Raw genomic sequence first — 12,899 nt, 5'->3', positions numbered from 1 at the left:
AGTTCATGTATCAGTCATGAGGTAGAGGAGTAATGTCAGCAGGAATCTCTATTGTCAAAGGAGCTGTATTTTTAACTGAGGGAAAAAACTGTTTATTGGGATGAAACCTGTTAGGCACAATAGGAGGAGAAGTAGGAATCTTGGGATTTAGTTCTTTTTTTAAATTATTAATTAAATATATTAAAAAGTAACTTAACTAAACTGTTAATGTCTTTTGATTCCTATATTTGTTTTTCTTTTTTTAATGTCAGCTTAAAAAAAGTTGCAATGAAATAACAATAACAAAAAGTTGCAAATTCTATGAGGAATGTCATGATTTGGTGTAGTAATTATATCATTAAAGTCCTAGCTTTTTTTCTAAGTTATGATGTGGTTGTGTTACAGAGGCGGATGCCCCAAACTTTCCGTGATCCAGCCACTGCTCCATTGAGGAAACTCTCCGTAGATTTGATCAAAACATACAAGCATATTAATGAGGTAATGGCTCCGGCTATCTTTGTAATGTGTATCGATGTGAAGTTTTTGTTTACAATACATTATTAAGTATATTTTCTACGAATAATCTCGTGAAGAGATAAGAAAAATCAAGCTTTCTGTCTGTTGCTCACATCTTGTTTGAGATCATTGATGTCATGGTCCTGCTTTCTGTCCAGCACATAAGAAATTTTTTATCCTGGAATTTATTTTCTGTTGTTTTGTAAACAAATGTTGAGCTTTTCTGTTGCATGATAAGGAAATATGAGTGGCACAAACACTCTTTTAGCTCATGCTATAAACCTCTATGAATGTATCTAAGGACTTTTAAGGAAAATAGTAAAGTGTTTTCCCTAAATTATTTAACTAAATATTATTGGCAAAAGTAAAATATAAAAATTATGTGGTTAATATAGGAAAACATCAGTTAGTTTCTAACTCTTTGGCAGTTGTAGGGAATGTGAAGGGATTTCTGCAGTGATTACTGACTTCCTTGGAATTCTTCTTTTCCAATCTTGGGGAAAGAGCAACTGATAACTCTTGTTTCCAGGCTACTTACAATTTTTAATTTTGCTGTGTGTATAGTGTACTGTGATGTATCTTTTCTTTTTGCACCTATGAACTCTAGGGATCAGTGTTATTAGTACATTTATTTAGATCTGCTTTCTGAGTTTTTAAATTATTCATCAAGACTTTGCTTTGGTATAATGACTTGACTTCAAATAGCAGGAGAGGATTGTTTGTTTTTCCAGTAGTAGAAGTTGCATTTTAAAATCACAGGATTAGGTACGATGATTATAAAAGGTGATTCTATTCTTTATTGAACTGATGTTCTAAGAAGTGCTCTTAAGCAATATACTTTCCACATTTAGGTTTACTATGCAAAAAAAAAACGGCGGCATCAGCAGGGCCAAGGAGATGATTCCAGTCACAAAAAGGAGAGAAAAGTTTACAATGATGGCTATGATGATGACAACTATGACTATATTGTAAAAAATGGGGAGAAGTGGATGGATCGTTATGAAATTGACTCTTTAATAGGCAAAGGATCCTTTGGGCAGGTAATGTGTATCAGCTGAGCAACCTACAATTCATGTGAATCATAATATGCATTTCATTTGAAGTGGTATTCCTGTTTCATTTTGAAATTACACTTTTTTCTTAATCATATTATACTGAGTGCCTCCTCAAGACACTCGTATTGTGCTGTTTCTTGTTACTACAGATAACATTTGAATATACTTCAGTATGTAGATCTGGTAAAGCATTTTGCAACGAGCAGATCCTCAGCCTTTTGCAGTCAGTTCACATTTTTAGCTGTTTGGCTTGGGTTTTTAAATTAAAACAATAGTCTAGTGCTAGGCTTCACCTATTACAGATGTTACTTAGTAACATTTGTTTTGACTGTTTGTAGCTGTAGCCAAGGCTTAAGAAAAAGGCTGGAAGGAGGATGGAGCTTTTCTTTTGTTGTTTTTGTTAGTTTTTCTCAGATTTTGCTGGTCGTTTTACGGTATTGTTTTTGATGATTTGGTAATTGCATTTGGATATGATGCTTGCCGTAGTGAAGCCTCAGTGAAGCTCAGTGGAGCCTCAGTTCTATTTTGTGACATCACTGCAATAAATGTCACATGATCAATTGTGGCTTTATTGTGGTATCAAGTAAGAGAAGAAATTTAAGAAAAGAAATTTAACTGGAAAGAACAAAAGTTCTAAAAATGCTTTCTCTGAATTCAGAAAGTGAAGACAGTTTAGAAAGTGAGTTTTGCTGTATTTTGAAAACTCGAGAGATTTTACTGATGTATTTGACTTTTTCAGGTTGTAAAGGCTTATGATCGAGTGGAACAGGAGTGGGTGGCTATCAAAATAATAAAAAACAAGAAGGCTTTCTTAAACCAAGCCCAGATTGAAGTGCGACTGCTTGAGCTTATGAACAAACATGACACTGAGATGAAGTACTACATAGGTATTTGAATAGTTATTCTTCATTTTTATTTAATCAAATTATGAATATTTTGGATCTTGCTGTATAGTGTAGGATGCTTCTGGTGCTAAAGAAATGAAAAGAATAATACAACTTTTAAAATTATTAATCCTATTTAGTGCAAATTTTCCAGTTTGCTTTGCAACAGGACCAGATCCAGAAGAAGAATATATAAAATTATTTGGGATAACAGACTTGTTACTTTGTAGCGTTGAGATCTTTTGTAGAATTTTTTTTTTCCAGTTAATGATATGGACACCTGAAGAAGTTGCCATGGACCGGCTTTTCCACAGAAGCTGTGATCTGTGGTAGTTTGCATCTCTGTCACTACTTTGAGTGTATCTTAAATTATCTCAGAACTGTCATGGATAAGAGCATGCATATTTAATGTAAACCAGCATCATACAGTAGTTTTATGGCTAGCTTAATCATTTTTTTTGATCGTGTGTGTTTAAAAAGCTCAAAATTATGTATAACAGAACTGAGATAAGACTTGTGTAAAGGTTAAGACTTGCCCATTTATAGCTCAGAAGATATTTTAAAGCTTATAATTTTGGTGGTTCCTGTAGATTGGAATGCTGTTCCCTTGACTTATTATTATAATGCTACTTGAACTTCATAATAATGATGAAATTAAGTCAGCTCCTCGAAAAAGTTTATTAAATCCTGTCTATCCTCTGGAGTGGAGAATTGGGCAAAAAGATGATGGAAGGAAAGCAACAGCATGTTGTAAAGAGAGATGGAGAAGTATGAAAAAGAGTGATTAAGGAAAATGAAACTGGTTTTAAGCATCCTTTAGTTTGTAGAGGCTGAAATACTAACGGCTATGCTTTTCTGATTTGCCTGTATATATTGGATTACGAATTTTTCTTTCTGTAGTTTAGAAAGAAACCTTTGACATAATGTTAATTTACATTGGTATTAAATTATCTGATGAGTATTCAGTTACATTTTAACTTGTTTTATAGAATGTTATCTTTAGAATACATTTTATGTATTCAGTGTAAAAGTTTTTAAGATTTTTTAACTTAAATTTATTAATAACATGTTTACATAAAATAAAAACTAAACTTGACAGCATACTACGTCAAAAGATGTTTTGGGAACGTTAGAGACATGACCAATTTCAGATTAATATGCAGCAAATAAAGACACTATAGGCATAATCAAATAAGCTCTTGGAATTTTAAATTTTTAGAGAGTCTGTTTGTAACATCAGGTAGAACAGAGCAAAACATCGTATAACCTCCCTCTGTGAGTTAAGGCAGGATGGCTTTATATAAAGAGCAGTACCGAAACACAAAAAGGAAAAAAAGTTCTGATAATTTTGAACAGTGGAGAAATAATATATACTGCCTTTGCTTAGGCAGGTAATTTTAGGCTTGTTTTAGGCTTGTTTCAAGCTGATTTCCAAATCTCTTAGGGTGTATTTGAATCGTTCCCCTTTTATTTAATGCAGTATTTAATGAACATGACAGCATCAGTAAAGATCAAAAATACCAAATAAATAATGTTTTGAATGAATACCTTGTATTGGATGCTGTGCAAAAACTGACCATGGAAAACTGAGATCTCCAGGCACTTCGCTGGAAAATACTTACAAGTATAGGAACAGTTGCTTATGAACATACTTTTGCAACAAGACTTAATTGAAGCATTCAGCATATTAATGTAAAAAATAAGTTGTCTGTAGAACATGTGGACAATTCACCCTTGCATAGGCTTTCAGGTACATGACGCTGAGAATAGCTGAATAAAGCTGAAAGCATTTCAAGTATTACAATATACTGTGTGATGTAAAATGTAGACTTCAGGGAGAACATGGTTAAATACACAGTAGCCTGATTTTTAAAGACATAAAGTTTAACTGCTTACACTTCTGTCAGATCTCCTCTAGTACCTTCAAACCTCTGACTGGTCTCCTTGAGATCTAACACAAGTGTAAGAATGCATTAAGGTCTTCAAGTTTTGTGAGAAGTGGTGGCAGAGTGGAGGAGAAATGTTCAAATGTCATGTCTTCACTGAAGGAAAGATGTGGCAAGTTCAGCTCTTATCCAAACTATTTGAGCTGTGTGGCGGCTGCAAGTGGTACTAGCTGGCCAGTAGCATGCTGGTAGTTACAAATCTGTTGAAGTAAGTGGTGATTCTTGCCAAGTTGGCAGGTCCCAGCAAGCTTAGGTGTTGTGGGGAGGAATTGGAATCAAGTGTAGGAAGACCACAAGGACATGAAAAGGTGCTGGTGATTTCATGGTGGGAGGATAGTGGAAATGTGGCAAAGATGAGAAAATACGAAAGGTCTAGACAATGATGTATTGCAGGAACTGACATCAGGGTGGAAGGAAATGATATTGCTACAGGTAAGTTGTAAGGGACACATGAAGAACTGGCTTATGGTAATGGAGGGAAAAAAAATCCATAGGACACCAAGTAATGACCTTAATTGGAAGTCTGAATTCTCATTGTGCTAATATTGGTTCAAGATTTTATTATGACGAAAGGGGAGTGTGTTGCTTTTTATCTGAGGGCTGAAGTATTTTTCCTATTTCAGTTTTCTTTTACTTGTGGTAACCAACCTGAATGATTGACAGACTGGTAGCCCCTGCTTGCCTCTAAACAGATTAATGTGATGAATTTTTCACGTATTTAATGAAAAAAATTGATTGGATTTGGACTGGATTGGTTGCTTTCATAAATTGAGATGATGCCTGATTGAAATGAATATAATGCCTTTGGGATATTGATCAGTTTTATTAATTGAAGTAATCAGCTGAAGTCACAGCTTATAAATTGCAGTAATGTCTTAGTATATTTTAAATGAATCTGACAGTCAAATATTTTCTCTGTAAATGTAAGGGAAATTCCTAATAAATAATTCAGTCTAAAGTGCAATATCTGCTTCACTGTTGAGAATGCCGCTGTATGTGCACTTTTTTCCAATCTGCTTGGGATTGAATGCAATTTTAGCTTTAGGAGGGTGGAAAAATGAACTCTCCCCTGAAGAAGATCAGAAGTGTTGTGACAAAGGTTGTGTTACACACAGTTTGCGCTGCTTGTCCTTTTTGCTGACATTTTTATTTACCCACAAATGTGTTTGCCTTTGCTAATGGGGAGTGATAGCTTATTTTGAAAAAATATCCCTTCTATCTTTTAAATCATGTTTTGGTTAACATAGCTTTACTGGGGTACACCTGAGGACACTTCAGAGGTGCAAAATGTCCCCCCGTACCCTAGGCATGGCAGCGATATTCTGTAAATAACCATAGATGTAGGGAAAAAAAAAAGTAACACTGTATTATCTTACTCACAGGTCAGCTTCCTACATATTGATTAAAAAATTTAAGCATTGTGTTGTAATTAGTATTTAACATTTACCACACAGGATACATGTTAAATATTTTCTTCCTCTTTTTAAAGTGCATTTGAAGCGCCACTTCATGTTCCGAAACCATCTCTGCTTAGTCTTTGAAATGCTGTCCTACAATCTCTATGATCTGTTGCGGAACACCAACTTCAGAGGTGTCTCATTGAACCTGACACGAAAATTTGCACAGCAGATGTGCACTGCACTGCTTTTTCTGGCGACTCCTGAACTTAGTATCATTCACTGTGACCTAAAACCAGAGAATATCCTGCTCTGTAACCCCAAACGAAGCGCTATCAAGATTGTTGATTTTGGCAGTTCGTGTCAACTTGGACAGAGGGTGAGTATTAGTAAAAATTCTATTTATGCTACTGTTGGATACATATGAAAAATTTAATATTTTTAAGTCATAATACCTAGATAGCTAATTTAAACTTTATTAATGATGACTTAAATGAAATAGTAACTAATTTTTACATAGGGTGTTAGAGATCAACAGTCCATAGGAGCTTTAAAAATGAATTTTAGTGTCATAGTAGATAAACTTTCACCTTAGTGATAAACTTTCCATCTTTCTTTTCTCCTTGGTTATGTTTTTATGCTATGTTAATGCAGAATGCATCAGCACTTGATTGTAGAAGTCTGCAGTACTATTAAATAGAATACTCTTTTATTATTTTCTTATTCCATATGTATTACTCCTTCCACTTTAGCGTGTCCTCTATTTAGTGTGCCTTGGAGATAAGATATTTGAGGGTCGAGACAGTGCAGTAGCTGGCTTTTAAAGATACTGGTTATAACTAATCCGTTTTTACAAACACTTTAGCAACTGTGGAAAGACTAAATTGAGTTTAGTGGTGATATTACTATGAGTAAAGATGCTTATGTACAAAGCGTTTCCGGGACAAAGGGCCGAATTGCTTTCTGTCGACAGTTCTTCAGATTAGGATAGAACTGTACTATTAAATACTTGTCCAAAAACTTGCAGTTGTGTGCTGTTGTTCATGTACTTTGAAGATGAGTGCATTTTTTTATTTGAGCTGTTAGAATCTGTTGAGCATAGTCTGTCCAGCATAGCCAATTAGTTCTATATTTGCTTTAAGAAATGTTAAAATATATACAATAACTATTAAGATATTAAGATCATAATAATTCTGCTTGGATGCCAAAGCCTGTTTTCTTTAGGAAGAGCTTTGAATCATATTCCTCAAGTGTTTGGTTTGTACTGACAATTTGCTCACTGAAAAGTTTATCAGGATGTCCTGTTCAACGTGCACCTTATAGTCCTAGTACAAATGGACTCTTTCCTGGTTGAAAGAATTATATTTGGCTGAGCAAGTGACCACCTCTGTTTAGGGTACCTTTGCTTTAGTTGTTTGCGCTGAAAACAAATTGTTAGCTGGAGAGGTGAGGAAGACTTCTATAGATAGAAGTTAGACTTTAGTTTCTTTGAAAGAAGGATTTTGAGCCTTTCCAGGTCCATCGTGTACCTTTGGCAGTTTTACCTATAAATTTGTGAATGATACCTTTTTGCTTTGAGAAAGCTGGATGTTAAAAAAACCAAACCAACCAACCAGAAAACCTCCCAAAAGTATGCAACATTTGCAAAAGAGATGACGTTTCAGAAGTATGACTAGTAATACTGAAGATGGGATCATTGTATGAGAAGAATTAAGAAACTTCATGGACTAACTTTAACAGAAGTCCCCCAATTCTCTCTTGAGGAGTTGGCACTGGCCAGTAGCACCCTGTCACCTTTTCCCGTAATAAGTTTGGGAAGAGCAGGTCAGAATATTGAATATTGTATTGAAAGCACTAGAGACATATATTTAGATTAATAAAAGGACTTTTTGCTATAAACTAGAAACTTTTCAGCCAGGAGTGAAGGAAGACACCAGGACGTGAAATGAGATCTAGATTGTTTAGGTCAATAATAAGATAATTTTGAGATGTTAAGAAGCACAAATACAAAAACCTAGTGTGATTAGTTATTAAAGTTAACTTAAAAAGCAGTAAGGAAGTATCAGTACCTTTGTCGAAAGTGCTGGATGAAATTGCATGTTACTTAGAATAGAAAGTACAGTTCTGTTTTGGGTATTTTTTTGTTTGGTTGTTTTTTGTTAAGGGTTTTGGAGTTTTTTGGGGGGTTTTCTGTTAAGTTGTTGGGTTGTTTTGGTTTTTAATATGCCTGTATTTAAGCCAATCTCCAGGTTTAGAATCAAGAGAGTTATCTGTCTTGTGAAATGAGCAGGATAGTTCGGGGTGGAAGGAGGTTGCTTTTTCCCATGTGTTGTTTTCTAGTTCCTGGAATCACCTGATAATTTCACCTCATTTCATCACGTTGTAATTGTGGCTTTTGATCTTTTACTGTTGGTTTTGTATGAAGTGTTATGTGATTCTGATGTGGCTTGTGGAATAGTTTTTCTTAGGGTGATATCAGACTAAAATTTTGTTGTATGATTACCTGTAATTGCATGAGATTACAGTCATCAATCCTAAAGTGTAAAATACTGACATCGTGAGTGAATCTGCACTTTTTTCTTTTTTTTTTCCCCAAGAGAGTGTGAATGCAGTATTTTCTTAAGAATTAACATTTACATCTTTTTATTAATGTAATGTTTAGATACTTTTTAGTATCACTGATACCTTGGCTTTCCCTACACCAAAAATGTATTTCACTGTAGTTCTGTTTTGTAATACAGAATCACAATAGTGCTTGTTGGATGCTGTGTATTACCTTTAGATGCTTTTATTTCAGATATACCAATATATCCAGAGTCGTTTTTATCGATCACCAGAGGTGCTACTGGGAATGCCTTATGATCTTGCAATTGATATGTGGTCCCTTGGGTGTATTTTAGTTGAGATGCACACTGGAGAGCCTCTTTTTAGTGGGGCAAATGAGGTATGCAGCTATATTACGGTACAAGTAATTTGATTATTTTATTTTTTTTGTTCATTCTCATCATGACTTTCATCTGTTTAATTGTAGTGCATAAATTAGGAAAGTCAAGTAATTCTAAAATGCATAAACATCAATGACAGCAGTGTCTTTTGTCAGAACTCTAAATTGACTGTTGATAATTTTCTGAGTCCTCGCTCTTACTCCTTATTCACTAATTTGTTTTGTACGTATTGGATTTTTCTTAAACTCACAATTAATTTGGAACTTGTCTGGGTAGTTAACATTTGCATCCCATGTGACTAGAATCTCACTCTGTCACACTGGTCAGCGCTCTGTCACATGTTCTTCACCAATACTCTTTGTTTGGAACAGGTGGATCAAATGAACAAAATAGTGGAAGTTTTGGGGATACCACCTACCCACATCCTTGACCAAGCACCAAAAGCAAGAAAGTTCTTTGAGAAGTTGCCAGATGGCACTTGGAACTTGAAGAAGACCAAAGATGGAAAAAGGGTAGGTTACATAACTAGGATGATAATATGGACTGTTTCTTTAAAAAAAAACTATAAAAAATGGTGAGATGTTACTTTGTTTTACAGCTTTCCTTACTGAAAATGTAGCTTTATTGTTGCTTATTATTGTTCCATGTTGTAAGACAGGTTGATTAAACAACACTTCTGGTAGTGTTGAATAGTTTCTTACTTTTATTTGACTTACTTCCTTTTATGGCATGTTTAAACTGTGCTCATCCAAGGCTTAATATATAACTTGATTTCAAGCAATTTCTGACTTCCCAACAGGAATACAAACCGCCCGGAACTCGTAAACTTCACAATATACTAGGAGTTGAAACAGGAGGACCAGGTGGACGTCGTGCTGGGGAATCGGGTCATACTGTAGCTGACTACTTGAAGTTCAAAGACCTCATCTTAAGGATGCTTGATTATGACCCTAAGACACGAATTCAACCTTATTATGCCCTACAGCATAGTTTCTTTAAGAAAACAGCAGACGAAGGTACAAACACAAGTAACAGTGTGTCTACAAGTCCTGCCATGGAGCAGTCACAGTCTTCAGGAACCACCTCTAGTACATCTTCAAGCTCAGGTAAGTTTTTCTTGTCAACAAATAACAAAATTGTATTTCCTAATCACATGAAAGGAGTCTTTCCCAGATCAGTGTTCTCTCTCTCTCTTGGTTTTTTTTGTTTGTTTGTTTTGTTTTTTTAAAACAAATATGTCAGTCATGCTCATCAAAACAATTATTGTAATCAGCTGGAACAGGTAACCGCTCCAACAAAAAATAAAAAGTAGATAGGCACAAATGTGGGTGATTATCATAGGCCTTGTATTTTTACCTTGAAGCAGTTTAAATATTTTCATGCTGTTGTTGTTTTACAGCTTGCTTTAAATTTTGTGTCTCTTTAGTTATTGTGCATGTTATGATTTTATAGGTGGATCTTCTGGAACAAGCAACAGTGGAAGGGCACGGTCAGACCCCACACACCAGCATCGACATAGTGGTGGACACTTCACTGCTGCTGTTCAGGCTATGGACTGTGAAACACACAGCCCACAGGTATGCTTAAGTAGAGCTTTTGTCTGTTTGATTTATATGAATTTTCTGCGAATATTAAATCCCTAAAACTAATTAACACTTTCATTTCAAGATTGAAGTGGTTTAGACGTGGGACTAGCCATCAGATTTGGTTTATTTTTGTATAAATAGCTCTTGCATAGTCCTTTGTACGTTAGGTCAGTCACTTAGGCAAAAGTACTGCAGGTAGCTGTAAAAATTTCCATAGATTCTGCAGAGGTGAAGGTTTTGTATTAGTAGCAGTAAGTCAGGTGGAGCTGTCAGTGCTTCACCTTACACAGGGCATAAGGGTACACAGAACTATGCATCCTAGCTTGTACTTCAGTGGACTCCTGCTGGAGTTCTTCCATTTTATGGTGTTCAGGTGCTTCACCAACATTATCATTGATGAATTAGTGTTTATTGAATACTACTTCTTGGAAAGAAGCAACAACTCATTCATTAACTACAAATAATTCAGTGATACTTTTATTTTAGTACAGAGCAGATAAAAATATAAATTCTCCCAAGTAGACAATTTAGTTTATGCAACAAATTGGTGTGTAGCTAGATCTTGCTATCTTAGTAATCTTTAATCAGCTGTGTTCTTCCAGAGGTGTGGGTAGTACTTTAATGCTGTTGACACCATTCAAGACATGAATTACAACATATTAATTTAGTTTAGTATGCTTATTGTATCCAGAGGCCTGAGTCAGAGATCAGGGCCTTATTGTTCTAGGTGTTGTACAAATACTATGTTGTTTATTACTACTATTATGTAAAGCTGCTTCTGTAATTTTGACAGTAAGGTCACATATTGGACTTAATTAACTGTTTGTTTGAAAAAAGCATCCAGAATGTCAACTCGTTTTTCTTAAGGTATATTTAGAAAAGTGTATTAGAAATGCTTCTTAACTACATGCTTACATTTCTAGAGTAATTTTGCAACTGCAAGGTTTGGTTAACTTTTTAAAAAGCATAAACATTAATAACTTAATCTCTCATATATTGCAAATGGACAGATTTGAATAAGCATTTTAATTTTTATTTTGCTTATTAACATAGGTTCGACAACAGTTTCCTCCTCCAATCGGTTGGACAGCCACTGAAGCTCCTACACAGGTCACTGTTGAAAACCATCCAGTTCAAGAAACCACCTTCCATGTAACCCCTCAACAACAGAATGCATTACATCATCATCACGGAAATAGCTCTCACCACCACCACCACCACCATCACCACCACCACCATCATGGACAGCAAGCCTTGGGTAGCCGGACCAGGCCGAGAGTCTACAATTCTCCAACAAACAGCTCCTCCACCCAGGATTCTATGGAGGTGGGCCACAGTCACCACTCCATGACATCCCTGTCTTCCTCAACTACTTCTTCCTCTACATCTTCCTCCTCTACTGGTAACCAAGGCAATCAGGCCTATCAGAACCGCCCAGTGGCTGCTAATACCTTGGACTTTGGACAAAATGGAGCTATGGACATGAATTTAACAGTCTACTCTAATCCGCGCCAAGAAACTGGCATAGCTGGACATCCAACATACCAGTTTTCTGCTAATACAGGTCCTGCTCATTACATGACTGAAGGACACCTTGCAATGAGGCAAGGAATTGATAGAGAAGAGTCTCCCATGACAGGAGTTTGTGTTCAGCAAAGTCCTGTGGCTAGCTCGTGACTAAACTGAAACTAAGTTTGTTTCTTGTGTGTTTTTATAGAAGTGGTGTTTTTCCAAAAACAAAGTGCAAAGCTGCTTGAATCAGAAGGAGATAAACTCACTGAACCGCTACAGGAGGGCAAAGCTGACTATTTTTTTAAACTTGAAAAGATTGCAAAGGGACAATGAAGTTTTTTTGTTGGTTTTTTGGGGGGTTTTTTTGGTTGGTTTTTTTTTTCTAAGAGCCATGTCTGGACCCACCTTAATGGATAGCTTAGTGGTGTTCACCTTTTGCTTCCCCATTTTAACTTGCCGCAACCTAGTCATAGTTTGGTTTTTTGGGGGAGGGTTTTTTTTTTTTTTGGTCTCATTCAACAGGGATTGGTGTTCAAATGTTAGTTGTAGTTGCAAACTAGTTTCTTTTTAAAGGCATTGCACATGATTTATAAAAAGGCCCTTTGAAGTTTTTGGGTGGGAGGGGAGTGAGTAATATATATATAATTTTTTTTTTTTTTTTTAGTTCCCCAAACAAACATGGGCACAGAAATGCAGTACTGTAAGAAAGAGGGACCTTCAGATTACACAAATATATATTCTTCAGCTGTAAAAAGGGACGGTTGTCATGGAGTTTGTCAGGCACATTAAGCATGCTAAGTGGCGGTGATCAGAACTCTCCTTTTCTGAATCTACTGAGGATCAAAGCAGCAATTGTAATGGGATTCTGTGGGTCTCATATTTTGGAGACCACAGTCAGTTAGTATTGAAATATGACTGGTTTCATAACTGAGGTGCACTGAGAAGCAATCAACGGGTCGGTCCTGGCCAGTCCTGGGGAGGTCTAAGTGGTGGTCTTTGGGATAACCTTTGGCCTTATGGATTTGGACTCTTAAGTTAGAAGAGCCTACCATTTCAGATGCAATCACTTTTGGACATGC

The 12,899-nt window shown here is 35.8% G+C and overlaps 1 protein-coding gene across 2 annotated transcripts in view; it reads left to right on the top strand.

Moving 5' to 3' along the window:
* The window catches only part of DYRK1A (dual specificity tyrosine phosphorylation regulated kinase 1A), a 59,767-nt gene extending 47,338 nt beyond the window's left edge, over nt 1-12,429 (top strand). The window contains exons 3-11 of one of the 2 annotated variants that reach the window (XM_050915191.1): nt 385-477; nt 1,347-1,535; nt 2,290-2,437; nt 5,870-6,156; nt 8,575-8,721; nt 9,094-9,234; nt 9,522-9,828; nt 10,175-10,299; nt 11,362-12,429. In XM_050915191.1, the coding sequence (XP_050771148.1) occupies nt 385-477; nt 1,347-1,535; nt 2,290-2,437; nt 5,870-6,156; nt 8,575-8,721; nt 9,094-9,234; nt 9,522-9,828; nt 10,175-10,299; nt 11,362-11,985 (2,061 nt within the window). In that variant the 3' untranslated portion in view covers nt 11,986-12,429. Of the gene's footprint in view, nt 1-343; nt 478-1,346; nt 1,536-2,289; nt 2,438-5,869; nt 6,157-8,574; nt 8,722-9,093; nt 9,235-9,521; nt 9,829-10,174; nt 10,300-11,361 lie in introns of both variants that reach the window. The other variant, XM_050915200.1, reaches the window with a different exon arrangement.
* Nucleotides 12,430-12,899: the final 470 nt, after the last annotated feature.

The sequence above is a fragment of the Gymnogyps californianus genome, chromosome 1, assembly GCF_018139145.2.
Source record: "Gymnogyps californianus isolate 813 chromosome 1, ASM1813914v2, whole genome shotgun sequence".
In the NCBI taxonomy this organism is placed as follows: Eukaryota; Metazoa; Chordata; class Aves; order Accipitriformes; family Cathartidae; genus Gymnogyps; species Gymnogyps californianus.
This window is presented reverse-complemented; position numbering and strand designations above follow the sequence as displayed.